This window comes from Vulpes vulpes, chromosome 1 (genome assembly GCF_048418805.1).
Source record: "Vulpes vulpes isolate BD-2025 chromosome 1, VulVul3, whole genome shotgun sequence".
In the NCBI taxonomy this organism is placed as follows: domain Eukaryota; kingdom Metazoa; phylum Chordata; class Mammalia; order Carnivora; family Canidae; genus Vulpes; species Vulpes vulpes.
The window spans coordinates 150435055-150459042 of NC_132780.1; the positions used below are offsets into that span (position 1 = coordinate 150435055).

The following is a 23988-nucleotide window of genomic DNA, read 5'->3' on the forward strand; positions in this document are numbered from 1 at the left end:
AAAGATGGGATTTAAGGTAGCTAATTCATACTTGAGAATATGATACATTTCTGATTGTTTAATTACATGGATCCAATTGTCCATAGAAATATTCTATACTGATAGAATAGTAGACAGGATCAGTGTAAACTGGAATATGACCCTAGATCTAGGTCCATATTCTTACCAAGGCAAATTGAAAACCTTCTATTTCCTTTCTATTTCATTTATTATAAATTTTCCCTTTTTATCAGGTTGATTTCTTTGTTGTTCCTCATGTTCCTCAAATCCATACCAATATGGATTTAGCTATATACATAGAGGATAAAAGGGGATAGAATTTTTTTAATATATGAATATTATATTTGATTTATTTTGAACACTAAATACTTAGGAATTATGAAAAAACAGAAAGGATGAGTAGGCTGAGTATGAGGAAATTGAATTAAGAGAGGAGAAATACTGGCTTCTAAATGCTCTGAAGCAGCCAATTCAGCAAGAGTGTAACACTGGGATTGATTGATTGATCATTTTTATTTATTTTATTTTTTCTTTTTATTACTGAAGTATAATCAACATACAATGTTACATTAGCTTCAGCTGTACAACAAATTGATTTAACAATTTTCTACATTGCTCAGTGGTCACTGTGATAAGTGTAGTTACCATACAATATTATTAAAATAAAGAGATCCAAGAGAACAGCCCCACAGCAGCATTATTTTCTATACTGTATTTTCATGTCTGTGGCTTACATATTTTATAACTAGAAGTTTGTACTTCACCTCTCCTCTGACAACCACTAGTTTCTTCTCTGTATTTAAGAATCTGTTTTTTTTTTTTTTTTTTTTTTTTTTGCTTTGTTTTGAGATTCCACATGTAGGTGAAACATTATGGTACCATGCACTGTTGGTGGGAATATAAATTACTACAACCACTGTTGAAAGTAGTATGGAGGTTCCTCAAAAAATTAAAAATAGAAATACCATATAATTTAATAATTCAACTACTGGATATTTACCCAATGGAGGGAAAAAGCTACTTTGGAAAGATATATGCACCCTATGTTTATTGCAGCATTATTTATGGTAACAAAGATATGAAAGCAACCTAAGTGTCTATCAACAGATTAATGTATAAAGAAGATGTAATACCACATACACACACACAGAGGAATATTATGTAGCCACACAAAGGATGAGATCTTGCCATTTGCAACAACATGGATAGATTTATACTATGCTAAGTGAAATAAGCCAGACTGAGAAAGGCATATTACCATATGGTTTCACTAATGTGTAGAATCTAAAAAGCAAAAGAAATTATAAGAGAAACCAGAAGCAGAATCAGACCTGTAAATACAGAGGACAAATTGATGGTTGCCAGAGGGAAGAGAGGAGGAGGATGGGAAAAATGGATGAAGGGGAGTGGGAGACATAGGTTTCCAATTATGGAATGATTAAATAATGACAATAAAAGGTACATCATAAGGTATATAGTCAAGTATTATAATAGTGTCTTTTGGTGACAGATGGTAGCTATACTTGTGGTAGGCATAGCATAGCAGATAGAGATTTGAAGCACCATGTTGTACACCTGAAACTAATGTAACATTGTGTGTCAACTATATTTCAAATGAAAACACTTAAAAACCCCAACACTTGAGAGACTGCCATTTATTTTAATATGAGAAGGGAAATATTTGAAGGTGTGATCCATAGAGTTCACTTTTTCCTGGTTCACTCTGCTCTAGAGCATACCAGCTTCCCACCTATTCTCAAGTAATTAGGATGTGGATCTTATAGAACCAGAATTTAGTTATTGTTGTATAAATAAAATAAAATTATGAAAGTTTCTGTATTATTGTTGTATAAATACAATAAGATTATGAAAGTGCCTGTATTGGGAAGGGATTGCGACTTTTAGTTCAATGCATTGAAATAACAGTTTGAGAGCTTCCAAATTCCATGGAAATTGTGTTCAACTCTGTCACTGTTTGAATGATGAAGTTAAAACAGGAAAGATAAACAACCCACATAATCTTGTTAATGATGTTTCAATACAATTCAACTTAACAAGCATGTAGAAAACACCTGCTGAGTGCCCACCACTATGCCAGCTTTTTGGGGGATATGTGTTTGTGTGTATGTCTGTTTTAAGGAAAGTAAGTGATAATTCTTTGTCTTTAAAAAAAAAGTATTTTTCAGCAGAAGAAAAAATATATATACATAATGTGGAAAAGCTATATGGGGTTATTAAATTTACGGTAAAACTTGAAAACAAGTATAAGGCAATATTAACATAGTGTAATATAGATAATACATAATTGTTCACTGAATTCAATATTATAGAAGTATAATTATGGGGTATGGCTAATGAGAGAAGTTACAATAAATGTCAGGCCTGCTAGAAATGTTTAGGATTTAGTTAATGAAGAGGGAAGGAGCTAGCATTTCAGAAACAGTAAATAACCTGACCAAATATACAGAAGATGAACCCAGAGGAGTATGTATAGAGACATAAGATGATTGGTCTTATCATCAAATAGTGATAATTGTAGTCATAATTATCTTAACAGATAACATGCCATCTGTGATATAAGAACTATATAAAACATACAAATTAAAAATTAAAAGAGACTGTCAGTTATACTTTTTATGATCTTATAAAGTTAGTAATATTATTTTTTCCATATTATATACCAAAACACAGAAGCAATAACTCAATATCAATTTCTATAATGTTTAGGTCATTTAAAAATGTATTTTTAGAGATTATTAAGTCCTTGTATTTTAAACTTTCAAAGCAAATGGGATAGAGAAAATCTAACATTTTTCTATAATTCTAAATTTAAGAATCTTATTTATAATGACCTGGTGATTACCTTTTCAATACATATGTGTGGTTATGGAATTAATTTGTTATATATTAAAAACAACCTGATGATATAAACATTACTGTCTCCTGAATTTATTAACAATTATTTCTTGAACCATAGTACCATATAATTAAATTATTCATTATCTTTGTGAAAAGTGATTTTACTCCAGAGGCTTTTTCAAAGTGTTTCTGTTTGTGGTTCACTCTGCTTTGTTCATGTTTTGTCCTATTTTTGGAGAGTTGGAAGATAGTAAGCCCAGAGGGCTTTTGATCAAGTCAAGGTCTTTTTTGTCCTAAAATCAAGTGTGTTGAAGATCTGTTCTCTCCCAGCTCACTTACTGTTCCCAATATTGAAGACTTTTCAGCATTTGCTTTATTTTTTGTTTAATTTTTTAAATTTTCAAGTTAAAAATTCTGTTTATAGAAGTGCATGATAAATTTGATGAACATGAAAATATGAAGAATAATTATATCTATTTTACTTACTTTTTGAAAAAAAATGTTTCTTATAATGGGCAGAATTTATCACTTCTGCAAAAATAGTTGCTTTCTGAGACATGCTGTTCTTAGTTATATTTATTTTTTCCTAGCTTCTTGCTATTATCTTTCCAGGTAAAAATCCACCTACATTTTTTTTTTATTGCAAACTATTATTTGCAGGAATTGTAACTTAAGTATAAAAATTCATTAAAATGCATACTGGAATAGATAAATTTTATCCTAGTTTCCTTTGATGTTTGACTAGTTTTGTTTTAATTGCTCCGATTATTTCATAGATTCATAAGAGGAAATAGACAAAAGCTTTGGGATATCAAAGAATTCATATGCGTCTATGGGTTGTTTCTTGTCTTGCTTCTTCCACTGTGGTGCTAATCCAAGCATAGTGCTCTCTTTGAAGTCAAGAGCTTCAGATTTAGATCAGCTTCACTCAGTGCCAGATCCCAAAAGAAAAGAGGTCCTAGAATACAAATGGCCATCAAATTAAAACATGAATGCATGAAGGGTATTAGTTCAAAGTGTGGGCCCTACTGTCCTTTGATATTGAAATAAAATGGAACAGCTAGAGTATACTGAGCTAAATTCAGATATGAAGCATATTTGATATTTCTTTTTCATAGGTAGAATCTTAAGGTTTTGAATCTGTATTAGTATGATATAATTGATATAATTTAATTTCAGATATAGTGTTAAAGTATTATTTTACAGTATAATCATGGCCCTAAACAGAATGAGAATCTCCATCAATGATGCTCAGTCTACTCTGATTAACATCTACATTGTTGAGATATTTCTGTTCCATAGGAAAGCCTGAATATCATTAAAACTAATTCCTGGAGTTGTATTTGAGTTCCTAATATATTTGGTCTTCATTTATAAAATAGTTAAAATTTTTCTCCTAGGGAATTACCATGGTATTCCATACAGAGATTGGAGGCTATTACCTCAAAACTTCAAACATTTGCCATTAACTGAAGATGGTTTGAAGCTCTTTTTAACTGTGAGGGCTCCAGTGGCGTGCTTGCCCCGACCTTAAAGCTATTTGGATGCATGGCTTGGGAGTCAATTGGGAGCATTTTAATATTTCATGAACATTTATAGTTGGTTTTTTATTTATAAACTCTCATTCCTTGAAGGCATCAAAACATTTCCAAATACATCACATTGAAAAATTGGTGATGGCAATCTCTATGTGATTCTCTCCATTTCTGCTGATCCACGTGTAATTAGGGAAATTAGTAATATGGAATGTACCTCAATGGGCTAAAATAGTTGATCTGGTTCAAGGAAATCATTCGTTCAATAGACACATTCATCAGGTGTTTATTATGTACAAGGCACGTTTCAAAGTCAGGATGTTGCAGCAAATAAATTTGCAAAAATGCTTGCTCACAGAAAGTTTATATTCTTGGGTAGAAAAAGAAATAATCAGTAATTACCACTACCACCTTCCCACTGCCATAAGTAAATTTCCTGGTGTGTTAGCAGGTCATACATGGTATGGAGAAAAGTATAGCAGGGTAAGGAATAGTGTCACAAATTAATATTGGGTGGTCAAGATAGATTTCTTTGGGAAGGTGACATCCAAAGAGGTGATGTGCCTTAAAAGAATATAGTCAGGAAAAATAGCTGATGACAGAGAGTGTTCAGCAAAGATAGAGGAGCCAGTGTGGCAAGAGTAGATTTGTATGAGGAAGTTGAGGTTGTCAGAGACACATGTAACTACAAGCTGGGGCCTGTGAGATCTTGTGGGCCATTCACTCTTTGCTTTCTAATTTGAGTAAGAAGCCATTGGAGAGTTTTGAATAGATAATTGGCACAATCATGTCTATGTGGCTGCCATGTTAAGAAAAGACTGTAAGAAGGTGAAAGTGGAAATTACCTTAGGAATCTGTTGGAATAATCCAAGCAAGTGATGATGATGACTTTGGTGTGGTTCTAGTGGTGAAGATGAAGATCATATATCTGTACATATTTTGTAGGTAGGGTAACAAACATTCACAATCCTTTTTCTTTTTAAAGATTTTATTTATTTATTCCTGAGAGACACAGAGAGAGAGAGAGAGGCAGAGACACAGGCAGAGGGAGAAGCAGGCTCCACGCAGAGAGCCTGACGTGGGACTCCATCCTGGATCTCCAGGATCAGGCCCTGGGCTGAAGGTGGCGCTAAACCGCTGAGCCACCCAGGGTTCCCCAACATTCACAATCCTTTGTGAAATGATAAAATAATTTAAACTAGATATATGTATTTTCTTGTTTTCTTTTTCTTTTTGTCCCACTGTTTTTGATGCCTTTGTGGAGATTCTAGATTTTCCAAGATTCTCCCTTTCCTGTTACCACTTATATCTATGTACCAACCAATTCAGTGTCTCATTCCCTTTGTTTCTCTCCAGCTAGCCTTTCTGAATTGAGTTTGGCAGTGATTCACACTCAAGTGTCAGTAATTGACAAAATCTTCTTTTTTTACTCCTTGAGGAGTATTTTCATTTTATTTTTTTATTTTATTTTTATTTTTTTTAGTATTTTCATTTTAATTCAGGGAGAGGCTTGTGCAGTTTAACCCCAAAAGGGGATTTACAAAAAATACATAAATAAATAAATCAAAAAACAAAAAAACAATAGGGATTCAAGGTTATGAGTTCTAATCGTGGAAGTTCACATCACTGAAAGACTTTGAAAAGTAAACATGAAATGCCTTTAGGGTGTACTTGGAAGGGAGAAGAGGGTCTCTAATCAGCCAACTGTGTCTAAGACATGAATAGCAGATAAGAACTAAAATTTTGTTCTTCATGTCCTCTAAATCTTACTGTAGCTTTCAATAAAATACCTCACTTTAAATCAACAAATATTTACCAAAAACTACTCTTTATCAGGATGGTATATTAGAAATAATAGGTCTTTTAGAGAAGATATTTTCTATCAGGCTAATAGGGATGCCGAAATATTGTAATACAATAACATATTGTATGTTTAGAGTACTAGAAACACAAAAAGTAAATCTCCCATGGAGTAGGGTCCTGGGAAAAGAGTTGTTCAGGGAAATTTCTCCCTTTCCTCTATCCCCCACCACTTCCCCACTGATTCAGTTCTCAGGATCATTATAAAGATTATGCTCTCCCAGTAATCCAAGTGTAAGGGAGATATCTGGGCAATTTCCTTCTGTGAGTTGGATCAGGGCGTGGGCTGAGCTTTTGTCTCAGGGAAATTCTGACTCAGGCAGAGCATGGTCATTGATGAGCAGGAAGTGTACATTTGAGCAATGCTCTCATTTCTACTCATGGATATATCAGGAAAAAGAAGTTGGCCATGGTGGTAGGAAGGCTTTCTGCCAGGGTTCTCTCTTGTTGTTCGTGTAATCTGAAGTTCTGCCCTTCACTAATACTTAGAGTACCACCATGAGTTCAAATTTCTACTAGGCAACTAGTGTAGTTTGCTTTGAGATCTCCTGGGCCTTTATTACTGGATCCTGTGGTGGAATTTTAGGCATCAGCAGCAGATAGGATAGTGATGAGAAATATTTTCTGAAAGGGAAAGATATGTTCTTGCTGTCCCCCTAGGGGACAGGATTTATTTTGCAATTATCTAGGATAAATAGAATTTATAAACAGCATTAGCTCTGATAAACTTATGTAGTAAAATATCATTTCCTTTTCTAAACCTAAATTTTACCCTGAATTTGTCATATAGTGGATATTTATGGGGCTACCTAGGTGGCTTGGTTGGTTAAGTATCTGACTCTTGATTTCAGCTCAGATTATGATTTTAGGCTCATGAAATCGAGCTCTACACTGAGGGTGGAGTCTGCTTAAGATTCTCTCTCTCCCTCTCCCTCTGCCCCTCCTTGCCAAATGAATACACTCTGTCTCTCTTAAAAAAGGGGGGAGGGGCCCCTGGGTGGCTCAGTAGGTTAAGCATCTGCCTTCAACTCCTGTCATGATTTCAGGGTCTTGGGATCCAGCTGTGCTTTGAGTTCCAAGCTCAGCAGGGAGTCTGCTTCTCTCTCTGCCCCTCCCCCTGCTTGTGCTCTCTCTTGCTTGCTCTTGCTGTCTCTCAACTAAATAAAGAAATAAAATCTTTTAAAAAAATAAAAAGTATAAAAGGAAAGAAATATTTTTTGAATGTTGACCAAAGCATAGATTATAAATTGAACACATAAAATTTTTTGCTGGATTTGGGGTCAGGCTAGTCAGTTTTACCTTCTTTGATCAACTGATAGTGATTCCATCCTGTAACACTACAACTTATTATTCAAGTTGTATTTACCTTGACTAGAGTAATTTGCAATTTTATTTTTTAATTTTTAAAAAAGATTTTATTTATTTATTCATGAGAGACAGAGAGAGAGAGAGAGGCAGAGATATAGGCAGAGGGAGAAGCAGGCTCCAGGCAGGGACCCTGATATGGGACTTGATCCCGGGACTCCAGGATCATGCCCTGGGCCGAAGACAGGCGCTAAACTGCTGAGCCACCCAGGGATCCCTGTGATTTGTAATTTTAAACCAAGGAAGGGAAACCAATAAATTTAATTTAACACCTGGAAGACTTGCAAGCTAAAGAAGAAATATGTTCTAAATTAGAATATTGTTAAGAGAAACCTGAAGAAATATAGTGAGCCCCCAAAATATCTCTAGTGTCAACAAGAATGTGAAAATCATTGATTTTCACATTCTTGTTGAAAAAGAAAGACTACATATGTCTTAAAGACACATAAAGTCCAATAGATGAGGAATGAGAAGGAAACATCTATATGCTCTAAATTCATATCTTCTGGTCGTAGCTAATTGTATCTCAAACAGATGAAATTTCTACTTCTATTGTAAATGATGGGAACTAGGAGATTTGCTGGAAAAAGAAGTTGAGCCATATTTTCTATTTTTCACAAAAAAGGGAAGGTAAATTCTGAAAATCATTGCCTATATTCTTTGTGATTGTTTCCAAAAGCAGTTATGACTGAAAGCCAGACATTTTCTTCAAGCTATGAATGTTTATTGAATTGCCTCTCAAGTTCAGCTTTTGTGATTTTTTTCATGATATCCTGAATAAGGAGAGATATGGGATGTGTAATGACATATTTCTGTGAACTCACATGTATTCTGAGTGCCTAATCTAAACCATCCTTGAGGCCACTTTCTATTCCAGCACTCTGTTTTAATTTTCTGTGAATTATTTATCTCACTATGACTTTTGCTTTCTTATTTTTTTCTTGTAGTTTGTCTCTGTTTATTAGAGTGTAAGCTCTAGAGAGTAATGGCTTTGGATGTTTTGTTCACTGCTGAATCTCTAATATTTAGAGCAATGTAGGTCACAAAGTAGATACTCAATAATATTTTGTTGAATGAATCCATTAGTTGAACTGTCATATACAAATAGACTTACAGGATAAATTGATGTCCACCAGGTTGGTAGAATCCAGGAGGCAAGAGCTCCCTATCCTTAGTATATGACTTGAATGAAGATAAAAATGACTTGCCTAACAAAATGGCACCTGAAATAATATAAAAATTCTTATCTTCATAGTTTATAATAACAAACCAAAACTAATCAGGTGAAACTGGGTAGAGAAGGTGCCTAAGGTACTATTTTGGGATTTAGAGAAAAAAACAAACAAAAACATCATTACAGGATGGAGTTTAATTTCAACAAATGTTAAAAAAAAAAAGCGAGAGAGAGATGAAAGCATTAGGGATTTAAGGTGGTAGTACACTCAGTGTGGTCCAAAAATATGAAATGACTCCAACTTCATTCTCCTGTATATTCTAAACTTACCACAAAAAACAAGGAGAAATTTCCAAATATTATCATCTTCATTGTATTAATTGGGTTGTTGTTGATATCATGAAGGCGACTATATTCTACTTTGTGTTAAAACTACATCTAGTTAAACATACATTTTTTTAAAAAGATTTTATTTATTTAGAGAGTGTGCGTTTGTGCGGGTGAGTGGGGGAGGGGTAGAGAGAGAAGCTCCTACTCCTAAGTAGGCTCCACACTAAGCATGGCCTGATCTCATGACCTTGAGATCATGACCCAAGCCAAAGTCAGGAGTCAGATGCTTAATTGACAGAGCCAGGTATCCCAATATTCACCTTTTCAAAATTTAAAGGAATATTGACAGAAGAAAGTGATGAGGATAGTGACATTCTTTAATTGAGGATCAGTAAGGGGGGGTTTGTGGAAATAGCAGTACAACTCTCATACAGAATTGAACTCTTTACATGTATCATCATTCCAAGGTGGGAACGAGGGACCGATGGAGTAAGTTAGCAGGAAGCATATTTTGGCTCAATGTAAGGGAGAATTGTGTACCACTTCTAACAATTAGACCTACAAATGCTGTCTTAGGAGGTAAGCAAGTATTCACGTGGTGGCTGAACAGACTGATCAGAGAGATTCATGTCTTGGATGAGGGGGTTGAACCAATGGCCTTCAATATCACATCTAAGTCTAAGATTCTATGGCATTATGTGTGCAATAACAATATATCTCTTTGTACAGACTTGTCCAACTATATACTTTAAGGCAGTTGGGGATAGAAGAACAAACTATGTAAATGGTTGTGTATACTGACATGAGAGGCAAGGGCCTATGGTGCATAAGTGCACAGTTGTTGATTGGCATGTCTACATCCAAATCCCAGCTATGACTTAGTACCTTGTGGCTTTAGATAAGTTACTTAACATCTGTGTATTTTAGTTTCCATATATAAACTGGATATGATATAGAATCTACCTAATAGGTTGGTTGTTGTGGTGATTAAATGAGATAATACACATAAAGCTTTCAGAGTAGTTCCTGGCTCATAGTAATTGTTAGCTATTATTATTACTCAAACTATCATTGCAATTAAGTATTAATAAAACCATCATGGAGTATTGATATATTGTTATGCATTCTTTGTTTAGATTTTCTTTGAGAAAAAAAATATTATCTTATAGAGAAAGTATGGATATTGGATCCAAACAGGCCTGGGTTCCAAACCTATTTCTGTTCTTTACAGGCTGTGTATCTTAGACAAGTCACCTGACCATACCATGCCTCCTTTCCCTAACGGTTCTTTAGCTATAGGGCTTCTGCAAAACTAAATGAGGCACTGTATATAATTTGCTTATTAATGAGTGCCAGACATTATTCTTCACAAAGAGAATGCATTTCATTTTCAGTCATTACCCAAAATATGTCATATGGGGACTATAGCAGTATAGGGTTAATATAGACACGAGGGCTTGAAGGGACCTGAGACTTTTCCTCCAGGGCTGGCATTATGATTTTTCTCTACCTCACCCTTCCTTTCTAAGGAAAATGAGTGTGTTATCTTACTTTCCTCACATCATTTCAATAGAATATTACTTCAATTATATTCATAAAACTCAAAGCTTTGTTTTATTTGACTATCATGTCTTCTTCTATAGATCCTGTGGTCTGCCCAGGGGGCTAGGACAGCTTGGAACCATGTGCCAATTTCTAGCTGGCTCTGGGCCCCTGGGGAAACTGTCTGAGACAGGAACTTTTGAAGAGATTGCAGCCTTGACCTTGATTAAGCAGCTTGGGACCCAGAGCAATATCAAAACTGGGGCTTTTGATTATGATAGTATTATGATTTATACAACTTCCTCATGCTCAACCCTCTCTTTCAAATAGGCCACAAAACTGACCTATCTTACTCTGAGTTTTATTTAAAAGTCAGGATGTTTTATCATTTGATTCATTAATATCACTGCATTAAGAAGAGCAAGAAATGATGAAGTTTTAAAAAGTGTTTAAGATCAAAAGTTTGGCTTTCTAGCTTTTTCATTATGGGGTTAAATTGCTGATATTACTTCTATTCAAAATATCCTACTTATTAAACATTGCTGCTAAATTTTAGGTATTCTGACTCTTGCTTTTATGAATGATGCAAGAAAATATACCAAGGGTTCAATAAAATTTATAGGCAAAATGTTAGTTAATTATGATACTATAAAAAAGAATCCCTTTCATTTAAAAATATTTTATTGATTTGTTCATGAGAGATGCAGAGAGAGAAACAGAGACACAGGCAGAGAGAGAAGCAGGCTCCATGCAGGGAGCCTGATGTGGGACTCAGTCCCGGGACTCTGGGATCACTCCCTGAGCCAAAGACAGATGCTCAGCCACTGAGCCACCCAGGCATCCCAGAATCCTTTTCCTTTGAGAATTAAGCAAAAAACCAAAAACATCCCACCCATGTTTATAGGCTAGTACTCTTATGAGCAACATACTACTCATGATAAATTTATATGTAACTTTGTAGAAATGGATGTTTTTAAGTTCTGAGACTATATAGCACATAATTGTCTATAATCCCTAGACTGATATTTTACTGTGATATTTCTTTGTTTCTCATTCTAATAAAATATTAACATGGTAAGCTAATTTTTTCTGTCAAAAACAAGTTGTAGTAATTGTTTTCTTCATTTGATAACATGTCATTTAACTTGGCAAAAGTAGTCTAAAATTATGTTCTATTCTTCTCCTTTTTCATCTCCACTCTTGCTTTCTGGTTACTCATTCTAGCAATACAAGACCAAGTCAAGCTACAAGGCTTTTGCAGCAATCCCTACAAACACATTGCTTTTGGAACAGAAGGTCAGTGTTGGCTCAAAAGCAGAGGGAATTTTATGTTTTTAGTGTCATTTTTGTTATATGTTCTGAAATGTCTGTTTTGAAGTTCTGCTTTTACTAAAATGTTTTTATTTTATTTTATTTTATTTTATTTTATTTTATATTTATTTTTGTTCTTAGTTTAGAATGACATGATGAAAGCATCTTGGTGAATAGAATTTGAGACATCACTGATTTATCACCAGAGGCTAAATATGAGCTTAGAATTGTCCAGTCCAATGTAAAGCAGGCCTGGGAAATTTAATTCAGATTTGGATAGATCTCTGTCCTTTGGAATTTTAAGTGGTTGTTATATTCAAGAGTTTCCACCTCTTTTCACATTGATCAAAAGAGTAGAGGGGAAATGGGGTTGCATGAGGACATCTGGCCAGTTTGGTCAAGACTTGGTGACTAGTAGTGGCTTCTACAGGGTAGAAACATGTTAGCTGAGTATCCAACTTAGCTTTGCCCCTTAGATCCTAACATGGGCTAAAACTCTGTCCATTCTCACCAGCCACTGATGATACCTTCATGAATGAGAGAGAGGATTGAGATCACTTCCAGTGACCCAGCTGCTTTCACATGCCTCTAGGGCATTTTTGATTTGCTACTAAGAGTCATTAATTACAAAATTACAGGATTCTGCTTCAGTAGGTAAATTAAATTAAAGCCTCTTGTTTAATAAGCACATTACATATGCTCAAATGAAGGCCAAATGGAGGATTATATCAGAATCAAAATGAAATCAACTACCAAGCCTATGAAATTATTCATTTCATGTTATTTTTGTGATATTTATTTAGGCAATTTATCTCAGTGCATTAAGCCTATTTTTTTTTTCGGTATAATTATAGTGTTTCAAATACTGTTATCATAATTTGTTAAAATGTTAATGTTTGCCAACCAGGTGGTATTTTGACCACTGATTTATGAATTTACTTTCTTTTATTTTAATATGATCTGGGAAATAAAATTTTTACATGATCTCTTGTCTAAAATATAAGAATCAGTGGGAGATGCTCAGTAGCATACAAGTGGGTATTAGTGGGCCGCATCTCTTCTACCATAATCTCTGAAAACTGATTTCAATTTATGCACATGTGGTCCAGAGTCTATGCTCAGTCCATGTCTGAATGCTTTCAACTGAAGGGTTGAGGCATCACTAGATTGCAGAGAGATCTGCGACTTTTTCTCTAGCTTCTCTTCTGAATTTCTACCTTTTATAGCTCATGAAAAGATGAGATGGGCCTAATCACTGATTTCAGGAGGCTCAGGAGAATGCAGGAAGTGACATTTTCACCAGTTTCCCCTTATCCTATTGTTTAGGGTTGTTATGTTGAGCCATAGTGCAATGTTTTCTCAGTGCAGACCCTTTGCCCATTTCAGATGGATATTTCTGAAATATGGTTACAGTGTGTGATTCTACAGAAGTGGAGAAACTTTCCTTCTCAGCAGCCAGGCACAGAGAATACAGGCTTATTGGTGTCCCTCCATCATTCTTGTCTCACCTAACCTAGTACATTCTCCTGTACCTGTGGGCTACCACTATATTAATTTTCTCTTTAGAAAAATAATAGTTACTTCTTCTTGAAAGACTCTTATAAAATAAGGCTGGATATCATCATTGGTTCCAGAATCTCTGTCTACCAGCTCTCTTTTCTTCCAAGTAAATGGATTTTAGAGATGATAATCTATTAGTTGGTCATTGAAAATGAAGAATTATTACTTTAATTTCCAGTTTCATCACAAACCCATTTCATAAATGTATGTGGTAACATTACTATGTATTGAACCTAATGCAAGTTCATATAGGAGAGATTTTAGTGTTTTAAATTTTGAATAAGACAAACTCTTTAGGAAAACTTTAATATTTATAGTATAGCAAGACATAAATATCATGGTATCTAACCTAAAATAGTGTTTTTCTAGAGAGAACTGACTATTGTATAAACACTAGTGTGGGTAATTATCTCTTGGCTAAGAGAAATTGGTTTGGACCATAAATATTTGAATTGTTCAAAGGTCACAAGATATGACATGTTTGTTTTTTCTTTAGTGCCTTTGTATAATTTCAATTTACTTATTTATTATTTGCTGGTTTTCCCACATTGTGTATTGCTCAATGAGAAACCTTAATCCATAAGAATTTTTAAATAACAAAAGTCTTATCTCAAGATTTTTTTCAGGATTTATTTCCTTATTCACTAATATTGAATGATATTTCCTTTCATGGTTGTAGTTTTTAAAAAATTAAATCTGGTAACTTAGGTCTTTTTATCCATCTGTTTATATAATAGAACTCATCCTATGCCATTAAAATCAAAAGGACGTATTTCTGAATTGAGTAGGAAAGTTAAGAGTATAATCATCAGAAATTCATCTGTTTGGGGAAGAATTAATACTTTGGAATATTTTTGGAAATCCCTTTAATATCACACAGACCACCACAACTAAAGCAAAGGGTGATGCTGCAGTCCAATTACAATATTCTGTTAGGGTCTATGCTGTGGAATGTCTTAAAGATAGAACTAACAAATTTAATTCAGACAGTTCAACAACCACATTAAACTCACGGTTGATGTATTATATCACATTTTATTTTGTATATGGTATAATTAATGAGGAACTGGAATCACTTTTAAAAATAATGCTATTTTTTAAAAGCAAAATTTTCTCCCAGTTGAAGTAGAGGCATCCATTTCAATCACATAGTAAGCTATTATTGAATCACTGGATTGGTTTCAGCTTTAATCACCCCTAGATGAAGCCCATCATTTTCAAAAGAGTACATTTTGTTGGCAGGGGACATGAGGTTTCTGGTACTTCTGTAATTTATTGTCTACATCAAAACTTAAATTCATTGCTTATTCTGTATTCTGTAATTTCCGCCCCCCCCCCATGAATGTTTAGGAAGGAAGCATTTTTTAGCTTAAGTCTTAATGAAGGCTTTATAGGAAGAGATAAATATAAAGCATATTTTAATATGTTAGTTTCAGAGTCTTTGGCTTCATTTCCTGCCAATAGTCATCTTCTCCAAGATTGAGATGAGAATAAAATACACGTGATTATAAAGCAGGAGCAAAGTAATGGATAAGCTTGCATTTGTGACTGTCCACAAACCTTATTACAGTATATTCACCCATATTGTTGAGGAAATAATTTTGAAATTGACATTCCTTTCAGTCTTGCTATGTTCTTCTCAGAGAATGTCAAAAATCTTTCTCTCTCTTATTGACTAATTTTCCTTTTTATTATCTGAGTCAGATAGCAATAGGTAGAAAGTCAAAATTAAATTAAAGGACTCATGTTAACATTCCACATAAATGTCTTTTTATTTTCATTGTGAAATTAAGGAAATAAAGGATGAAGAAAGAAATATTTTCATGAAATAAAACATCATGCATCATTATTATTTAACAAGTGATTCATATTTTTCCATGAAAGTATTTTTTCTTTTTTTATAAAGCAATTTAAGTTCTCTATTCCCTTCCTTACAAGTATTCCTCAGGATAAAATCAAGGCTAGAGTTAGGTACCATTTTTCAACAAATGGCATTTCTAGCTGCCATTTTCAAGACACATTTACTTTATAAGCTATGTGATTTGAAAGAATAATAATAGAGTAGCTCAATTTAATAAATATAACATTTAAATTATAGCATTAATTATTTAAATGAAAGGTAAGGTATAAAAATTATTTTATTTTTCCCAGTAGAAGGAAGTTAAAGAATAGCTATTCTGAGGATAATTGTAAAAATTGTGCTATAAAAATGGGAAGGTAAAGATGTATGCTATTTCATCAGTTTTCAAATCAATTTATCCTAAATTGCCAGCTTAAAATTTTAAACCATGAGTTGGTAAACTTTAATCTAATTAAACATATGTATTTTGGTGAGAATATTTTAAGATCTCTACATGTCTCAAAAATTTAACAAAATCTGGTCGCTAGCTTAGCATATGGCTTATCCTAGAGAGACATCTCTTAATTGATTAGTACAAGTGACTGTGTGTCGATTTTTCTGGCAATGGAAAAGTGCCCAGGACCCAAATCTATTCCAGTTTGTTCTCAAGCAATTGTCTCTTATACACAAGTCTCTTTTAAAGCACTTACCAAACCATATTTAATTATGCATGTTGGTAGTGTTTTTTTTTTTCCTACTATGAACTATTTGAGGAAATATAGTAGCTTTTGTTAAATGTTCATTGAATGAATTAATTTACTTTGCAGCTGGATAGGTCTCTAAAATGTCCAATTTTATTTCATAGGATTTTAAATAAAATTTTCGCTCATAAAATCATAAAAATTAAGGACCCTAATGTATTATAATTGGGGCAATGATAATTAAGAATTGTTCTTTAGGGTAGAATAAACTTCATCAATTCTATTTCCATGGAAAAGCTATAAAGGACCTTCCACTATAAGGGAACTAAGTTGATTTTAGACTTGATACATTTTAACAACTAGAAAATACAATCACAATGGCCACCATATTGAGTATTGTAGTGAATCAGACACTGAACTAAATGTTTCATTGTCCTCACAACTTTGTGACTATTTTGACATTCAAAGATGCCAAATAAATGCCCCAAAGCAGCAGGGCTAGTATGTTGCTGAATTGAACCTTACAGGATTATCTCCCAGCCTTTTTCTGTTCACCATACAATAGTGACATCAACTAGCTAAAGTGAAATATTGAGAAAGAAATGACGAATTTTTATTTCTGTCTGCAATACTTTTTTTTCATTACTTGACAAAATGTATTTAAATCCTCATCAAATTAGAGCAACAAAAGTTGTTTTTTTATTTTTTATTTTTTTATTGAGTAACAATTAAAGAGAATTGGAAATGATTTAGTTCTGAGACATGAGTGAGTGAAGTTTACAAAGCCACTCTGATTCCTTGAGTTACATTACAGTGAAGGAGGTTTGGGTTGAAAACAAGGATAACTTTTCTGATGTCCTTGATTAAATGAAGGAAAAAAATGAATTTTCCTGCTGTTGAGCCTTAATGAATGGGTTTGAAATAGGCTGCAATGGTTGCACAAACTCTTTCTTCTGTGTGGTAGGAACAGATGTTCAACACTTCAAAGATCTTAGGATTATAAGCACCAAGTAGATTTCCTCAATTATTGAACATTTTAAACCAATCATAAAAATAATGTAATGATAAATATTTCTGTATCTTTAAAGAAGCTGTATCTGGGAACCCTTTAGCTTACAGTGTACATTTTCCCTTTTTCTTCAGATCTGAGTGCTATTCAGAACTGAATCTCCAACTATATAATCAAAGTGAGATTTATTTTGCTGAGGATATCTCTAATCCTACAAATGGTTTTGTTATTAATGGCAGAAAAGCAAATAAGGCTTTTATGGGCTTCAGAGGATTTATTCTACCAAATACTTAGCTGGTCAGATTAACAAAGTATAGGAGCACTTAGGTTTAGCATGAATCATTTTGAGGGGGGTTAATTTGATAGAGTTACTGGCCCATAAAATTTTTGAAATCCAATCTAATTAGATAGTCTAGGCATCACAAAAAGTTTACAAGACCTTTTTGATTATTCTTCCTTTGAAAATAGCTTACTTTCTAGCTGCATTTAAAATACAACTGATTCATGCTGTCTTCAGATTTTTAGAACTTAATCCTATTGCCAGAGAGCAGGTTAGACTGATTTAATATATCTGACTTAAAAGTGCTTGCAGTTCCATCAGAGATCTCCTTTCAGGTGAGAAACACCTATTATAGTTTACTGGCATATGTTCCCATAAGAACTTTGATTTATAGTGCTAGTTCATAGTCCTTGGCTCTTGATTATAATGTGGTGCTGAGCTCAGAAACTATTTTCTGTGAAAACTTTGATTTACTAGGTCTCTTTTTAAAAACTGGACCACACAGTTGGCTGTTCTGAGCAAAAGATAACTACTTTTAATGACCATATTCCTGATAACTTACATTAGTTAAGAATCTTTAAAAATAGAATTCAAAGTATTCACCATTTATGTCTTACTTGGCTATCATCCAATATGGTAGAAAAAAAATATTTTTAATAAAAATATTTTATTGGAGAATATTCCAAGACAACTTCACTCAAAATTAATAAATCTAAAAAAAAAATCAATACTCTCCTGCTGGCTAAGGTGTCAAAAAGCAATCTATGGTCAGAGTTCTTTTTAATGGTGATTTAATATATTTTCATTTAAATATAATTTTGTACTACTGAGAAAAAAAAAAAAACCTACTCTTTATGGCTGCCAGAAGGAATAATTCAAGATGATACATTTGACAAGGAACTACTCATCAATTAAAACAAAATCAATTCTAGTAAACTTCCAAGCTATTGAAATTCAAAATAACCTTGCTCCAAATTTAAATACAGTCTGAATATTGCCCTATTTCAAAGTTTCAGCATTATTCAGCTAAAAGCGGTTATCTTCCTTAATTTTCCAAAGGTTCTGAGTGGTTTTTTCATTCTTTGAGTAAATTTCAACATTTCAAATGGTCTATGGAAAGTTTTATTTTCCTACAGTATGTTCCCACAGAGTAACCAAGATATTAGCCTTATTTGATTTTGGCTGAAAAAATAACTGCTCATTACATTAACACTGGTCATATGCTCAGATCTTTGATGGAAACACATGTAATTGAAATGCAGAGATAAAATAAAGTATTTGTTATTTAAAATATTCAAAGAGTTTAACCCTCTCTCTAGAACATTTTACCAAGGACAATTAAAATCATATTATTTATACAATTTATTTATTCACTTAACCACGTTTAGTTATACTTTATCCTTTCAATCACATATCACTGGCTCTATCCTGAGGCTATAAAGATAAATACCAATTTTTTTATTGTGATAGGGACAAATGGTCCAGTTTGGTAGAGATACTGTTGAAAAATAATTATGATATAATATACTTAAAGTATGTACAAAGTGATATGGTACCCAAGGAGGGAATGAAGACTTCCTGATATGAAGGCCAAAACTACATCATAAAGGAATTTGATTAGAATCCTAAGGATAAATAGGAATTCTTGAAGTGAGCTCAATCCAGGCAGAGTTAATAACATGTAGTTAAAGGTAACCACAAGGTCAAAGAATTAAAGTGGTTCTTTGAGGCTGAAGAGCAGCTTGCAAGTGAAGAGTAGTTAGAAGGTATTGTTGGAAAGATGAAGAAGGGCTAGATCAAACTTCTCCCCTAAGGAATTTGTTCTTAGTTCTTGTCATTAATTTCTGACTTTTTTCTTCATAATTATCATTGTGATTAGAAGCCGTGTGTGTGGGATGCCTGGGTGGTTCAGAGATTTAGCGCCTCCCTTCCCGCCCAGGGCGTGGCCAGGGAGTCGCAAATGGAGTCCCACATCCGGCTCCCTGCATAGGGCCTGCTTCTCCCTCTGCCTATGTCTCTGCCTCTCTCTCTTTCATGAATAATAAATAGAATCTTAAAAAAAAAAAAAAGAAGAAGAAGAAGCCATGTGTGGCATAAAGTCTAAAATTAAGGCCCCATATTATGTGCCACCTTGACATATAGTGAACTTGGAGGGGCCTCAAGTAGCCTAACTGCAACTTTCCCTCCACCCTGTCCACCCCCAGATAAGATCCCCTAACCTTCCTTATCAAACCAAGTGCAGTTTTTACTGAATTGAACAAGCCAATCACAACCTTCTCAAACCAGGGAACACATATGTCACCCTTTTGATACTATAAAGCCTGCCTTCCACCACCCCTGGTAGTGCCTACTTTGTACCTGAGCACAACCCTTGTCTGGCCCTGTGTGGTGTGAAGCATTCCTTTCCTCTAGGCTGTGAATATATCTGAGTAACAAACTGTACTGTTGTTGGTTCCATCTACCAAGTGATAGAGATCATGTATTTGGCCATGCCTCTAACAGCAAGGTTAGGACCCCTCCCCCTTACTTACCAACAAGGTAAATAGGTGATTAAGACACTATGTCAGAGAAAAATTAAACTATGAACACCAACTAGGAGTTATCTTTTTGAAATTTTCTGTTCCTGCTATCCATTACTCATGACTAGTAAGTTTAGAGAACAAAGGAGAAAGGCAAAAAGAGAAAACTTTATGGTAACAAAGAGGCAATCTCACACGTTTCTATTATGTTATCATAGATAATGTTATATATTTTGTTAATTAATGCAGAATAGTAGATTTTGCACAAAATTTTCCAGACAGTATTTTCCTTTGTGAGTTATTGAAATGAAGAGATGGTAAATTTTTATTTTTAGATGTAACTTTTTTGAATTATTAGGCAAATATCCTAGGCCAAAATGATAACTAGCATCAGGACATGGTTCCTCTTGGTGAAGACTAATAGTTCTGGATCTGTTATATTACTGGCTCTGTTAGAGGGGCAAAAATTGATTCTATTGAGCCTTAGATCACATGGTTACACAGCTGGTGTGACAATTTTTGGTCAGAATATAGGTATATTAGACTGATAATGATGAAGGGAGAAAGAGAAGGTAAATCTAAGTAACAGGACAGGACAGCTGTAATTTTCAGTTGAATACAGCAGTTGCTTATGATTCATCCCAAAATATGAAGCTGAGCTCATAAAAAAGTAGGGGAAATCCCTGAGGCTCAAATAACAGAAGCAAGCAGAAATTCATAATGTTTAGTTATTCTGAAGATATTATGCTCCCTAACCATAGGGATTGGGATTTACTATCAGCTTGGTGAAGGGAGAGAAAGATTTGGGGCTGAATGAATTGAGGATTGGAATTGCCTCCCTATCATAAAGCCAAGATCTTTGAAGGGTTACATTCTCAATTACAAGATGGATAAGAAAAAAAATTTGCAAAGGGAAATTACAGGCAAAATTTCTTATATCAGCTTAGGCTCAGGGTAGGAAAAAAGAGAATCTTTAACTGTAAGCCTATCCTTTAGTGGATTTGAGATTTGAATTTGTGATAAGGAAACTTTATACTGAAAAGTTAAAATTAGTTTGTCTCATTATGCTTCTAGATTTTGTATTGCTTGGTTTAGACCTTGATATGAATGGAAAGCTGTTCAAGGGTAATTTGTAAAAATAAAAATAGTCTATAATATTTCTATTAGTTTTAATGTAAGCCACACTCATAGCCACAATGCACAAAACTTGATATTTTGGTGGCTTAACACCATCATTATTTATTTCCTTCCCATATCATAGGTTAGTAGAGTTCATTTTGGTTCTCCCACATGAGTTCTCAGTATTTCAGTGATTTAGGAATGTAGTCTGCTTCCATCTTGCACCTTAGTAACCTGAAGAAGAGGAAAGAGAATGAGGAAAAGTCATATCTACTCTTACCTGCCTTGTGCCAAAGGTTATATATGACTTCAGCGCACATTTATTTCATAAAAATCTCGCAAACTCATACCAAAATTCCTGAGACCAAGGAAATGTATATGTGTCTGAGAAAATGAAAGTCTCTAATGAACACCCAGCATTTTCTTTGTCACAATATCCAAATTAGTGGAAGGAAAATGAATAAGAAAAAAAAATCAATTACAGGATTCAAAAATTGAATTAAAATGAAATAGAAAAAGTGAAACAAAAATAAAACAAACATTTGGAAACATTTAAATATATAAGTAATTGTAATAAAAGAAATGTTAACTTTTCTAATTAAAAGACAATGGAGGGCAGTCCCCGTGGCTCAGCAGTTTAGCACTGCCTTCAGCCCAGGCAGTGATCCTGGAGACCGGGATCAAGTCCTGAGTCAGGCTCCCTGCGTGGAGCCTGATTTTCTCTCTGCCTGTGTCTCTGCCTCTCTCTCTCTCTCTCTCTCTCTCTCTGTGTTCTCTCATGAATAAATAAATGAAATTTAAAAAATAAATAAAAGACAATGGAGATGAACTCTAGACATCTGCTGCTTATAAACCACTTATTTTTAATGTTTGAACACAGAAAGTTGAAAAGAAAGAGGCAAACAATGATGTACTAGTAAAATGCTAATCAAAACATTTCATTATATCAGGTAAAATAGATATTAAGACATAAAGCATTACTGAGGAAATAGAGGGTCACTTCATAATGATAAATATTTAATTCATGAGGGAGGAATACTTCTAATTATGAATGTAGCTAATAAAATGGCTTCAAACTATGTTGAGCAAAAATTGCTGGTATCAGAGGGAGAAATGAACAGACCTACTATGATTCCCTGAGATTTGATGATACCGTTTTCAATTATTGATAGAATAAGTATGCAGGAAACTCAGTAAACTAGAGACAACTTGAACAAAACAATGAATAATTTTGATCAGATACACACACATACACACACAGAAGCCTGCAGACAATATTAGAAGATAGATATTTTCTTAAGCATCATTGGAACATTTATAAAACTGTCATGTCATATCTCATACTTCATAAGAAGTCACTATTATGAAGAAGAAATTCTCTGGCAATAATATAACTAAAATAGATAATTTTAAAATTGGGAAAATCCTCATATTTTTAAAAATTAAAAGGGGAAAACTACTTTTAAATAACCCATGAGTGTAAGAAATATTAACAGATATGTTTAAAGATATAGTGAAAATTGAATGACAATAATCATGACTTGTAAATTTAACAAAAGGAATACATTGAAGAAAACCAGGATAAATCCAAAAAATGAGAACGGAAAGAAATAGTAAAGATATGAACAGATATTATTGAAATGGAATATGACTATTCCAAAGAAGATTAAAGCCAAAATGTAGTTTAATTAAGAGATGAGAAATTGATAAGTCTCTGGAGAAATTGATTTTTTAAAAACATATGTAGACACAAGTCAATATTAGAAATAATAAAGGAGTGTGACCAAGATGGCAACATAGTAGGTTTTTGAACTTCCCTCTTCCCATGGACACACTAAATATACAGCTATACACAGAACAATTCCCTCTGAAAGAAATCCAGAAACTATGTGAGTGACTGTTACACATTGGGTGGAAGAGAATATCAAATCAGGAAAAAAAAAAAAAAAAAAGGCTGAGACACACTGTCCTTATAAACTCTAATACTGGCACAGCTCCATGCAGTTGGGAGAGAATCCCCAACTCCCAGCTTCTCCCTAGGCATGAAAGATTTAGAACACATATCTAGCACCCCGGCTTTTAAGAGTCCCACCCAAGGGCGTGACTTACTAAGTTAGGAAATAGTTTTTGAAAGGAAACACCAATCACAAAGGAAAATGATGAAAACTTTGACTACATTGCAATGAAAGCTTATGTGTGTTATCAAAAGGCATCATGGCAATCATTAAAAGGAAAGGCAAGACTGGGAGAAGACATTTGTACCATGTCTAATTGACAAATACTTTGCATCCAGATTATATAAAACTTTCCAACAGATGAATAAAAAACAGACTACCCAATAGAACAATGAGTAAATATATAGAAGGAAACATGAATAACCAATAAACACATAGGAGATGCTCAACCTCAAAAATTTTTAGGCAAATTCAATGTAAAACCAAACATTTTTCAAAGTCTGAAAACAGGAACTCTCATTTTTTGCAGTTATGAATGTAAAACTATACAATTGTTTTAAATAACAATTTGACAATATCTGATAAAGTTGACTATCCTGTACTCTACTATTATGCAGCTACTTCAGTCTCAAACTACAAATCTGTGTATAAAAAAACACGTACATGGGTGATAGTTGTTACAGGTTGTAATAGGAAAAATTTGGAACACCCTAAATATTCAGCACTAGAAGAAAGTATCCATTTTTTTTTGTGGAATATGCATACAATGTGCTATAACGTAGAAGTAAAACAACTAAATGAATGGCTATATGGAAAACAATAATAATAAGGGCAAGAGGAAACTTTCGGAGGTGATGATTGTGTTTATGGCAATAGACTGTTGAAATGGTTTCATGGATATATACTAGTTTTCAAATACAACAGTTGCATACATTAAATAGGTACAGGTTTTTGTACGTCAACCATACCTCAATAAAGTGGTCAATAAATCAAACAATAAATCAAACAAACACAAAAAAGTTAGTTTCA

At 33.7% G+C, this 23988-nt stretch overlaps 1 protein-coding gene across 29 annotated transcripts in view; it reads left to right on the forward strand.

Moving 5' to 3' along the window:
- Positions 1–23988, forward strand: part of MLIP (muscular LMNA interacting protein) — a 256000-nt gene that overhangs the window by 144637 nt on the left and 87375 nt on the right. For all 29 annotated transcript variants that reach the window (XM_072734190.1, XM_072734243.1, XM_072734237.1 and 26 more), the window contains one exon: positions 11890–11961. In XM_072734190.1, coding sequence (XP_072590291.1) covers positions 11890–11961 — 72 coding nt within the window. The remainder of the gene's footprint in view (positions 1–11889; positions 11962–23988) is intronic.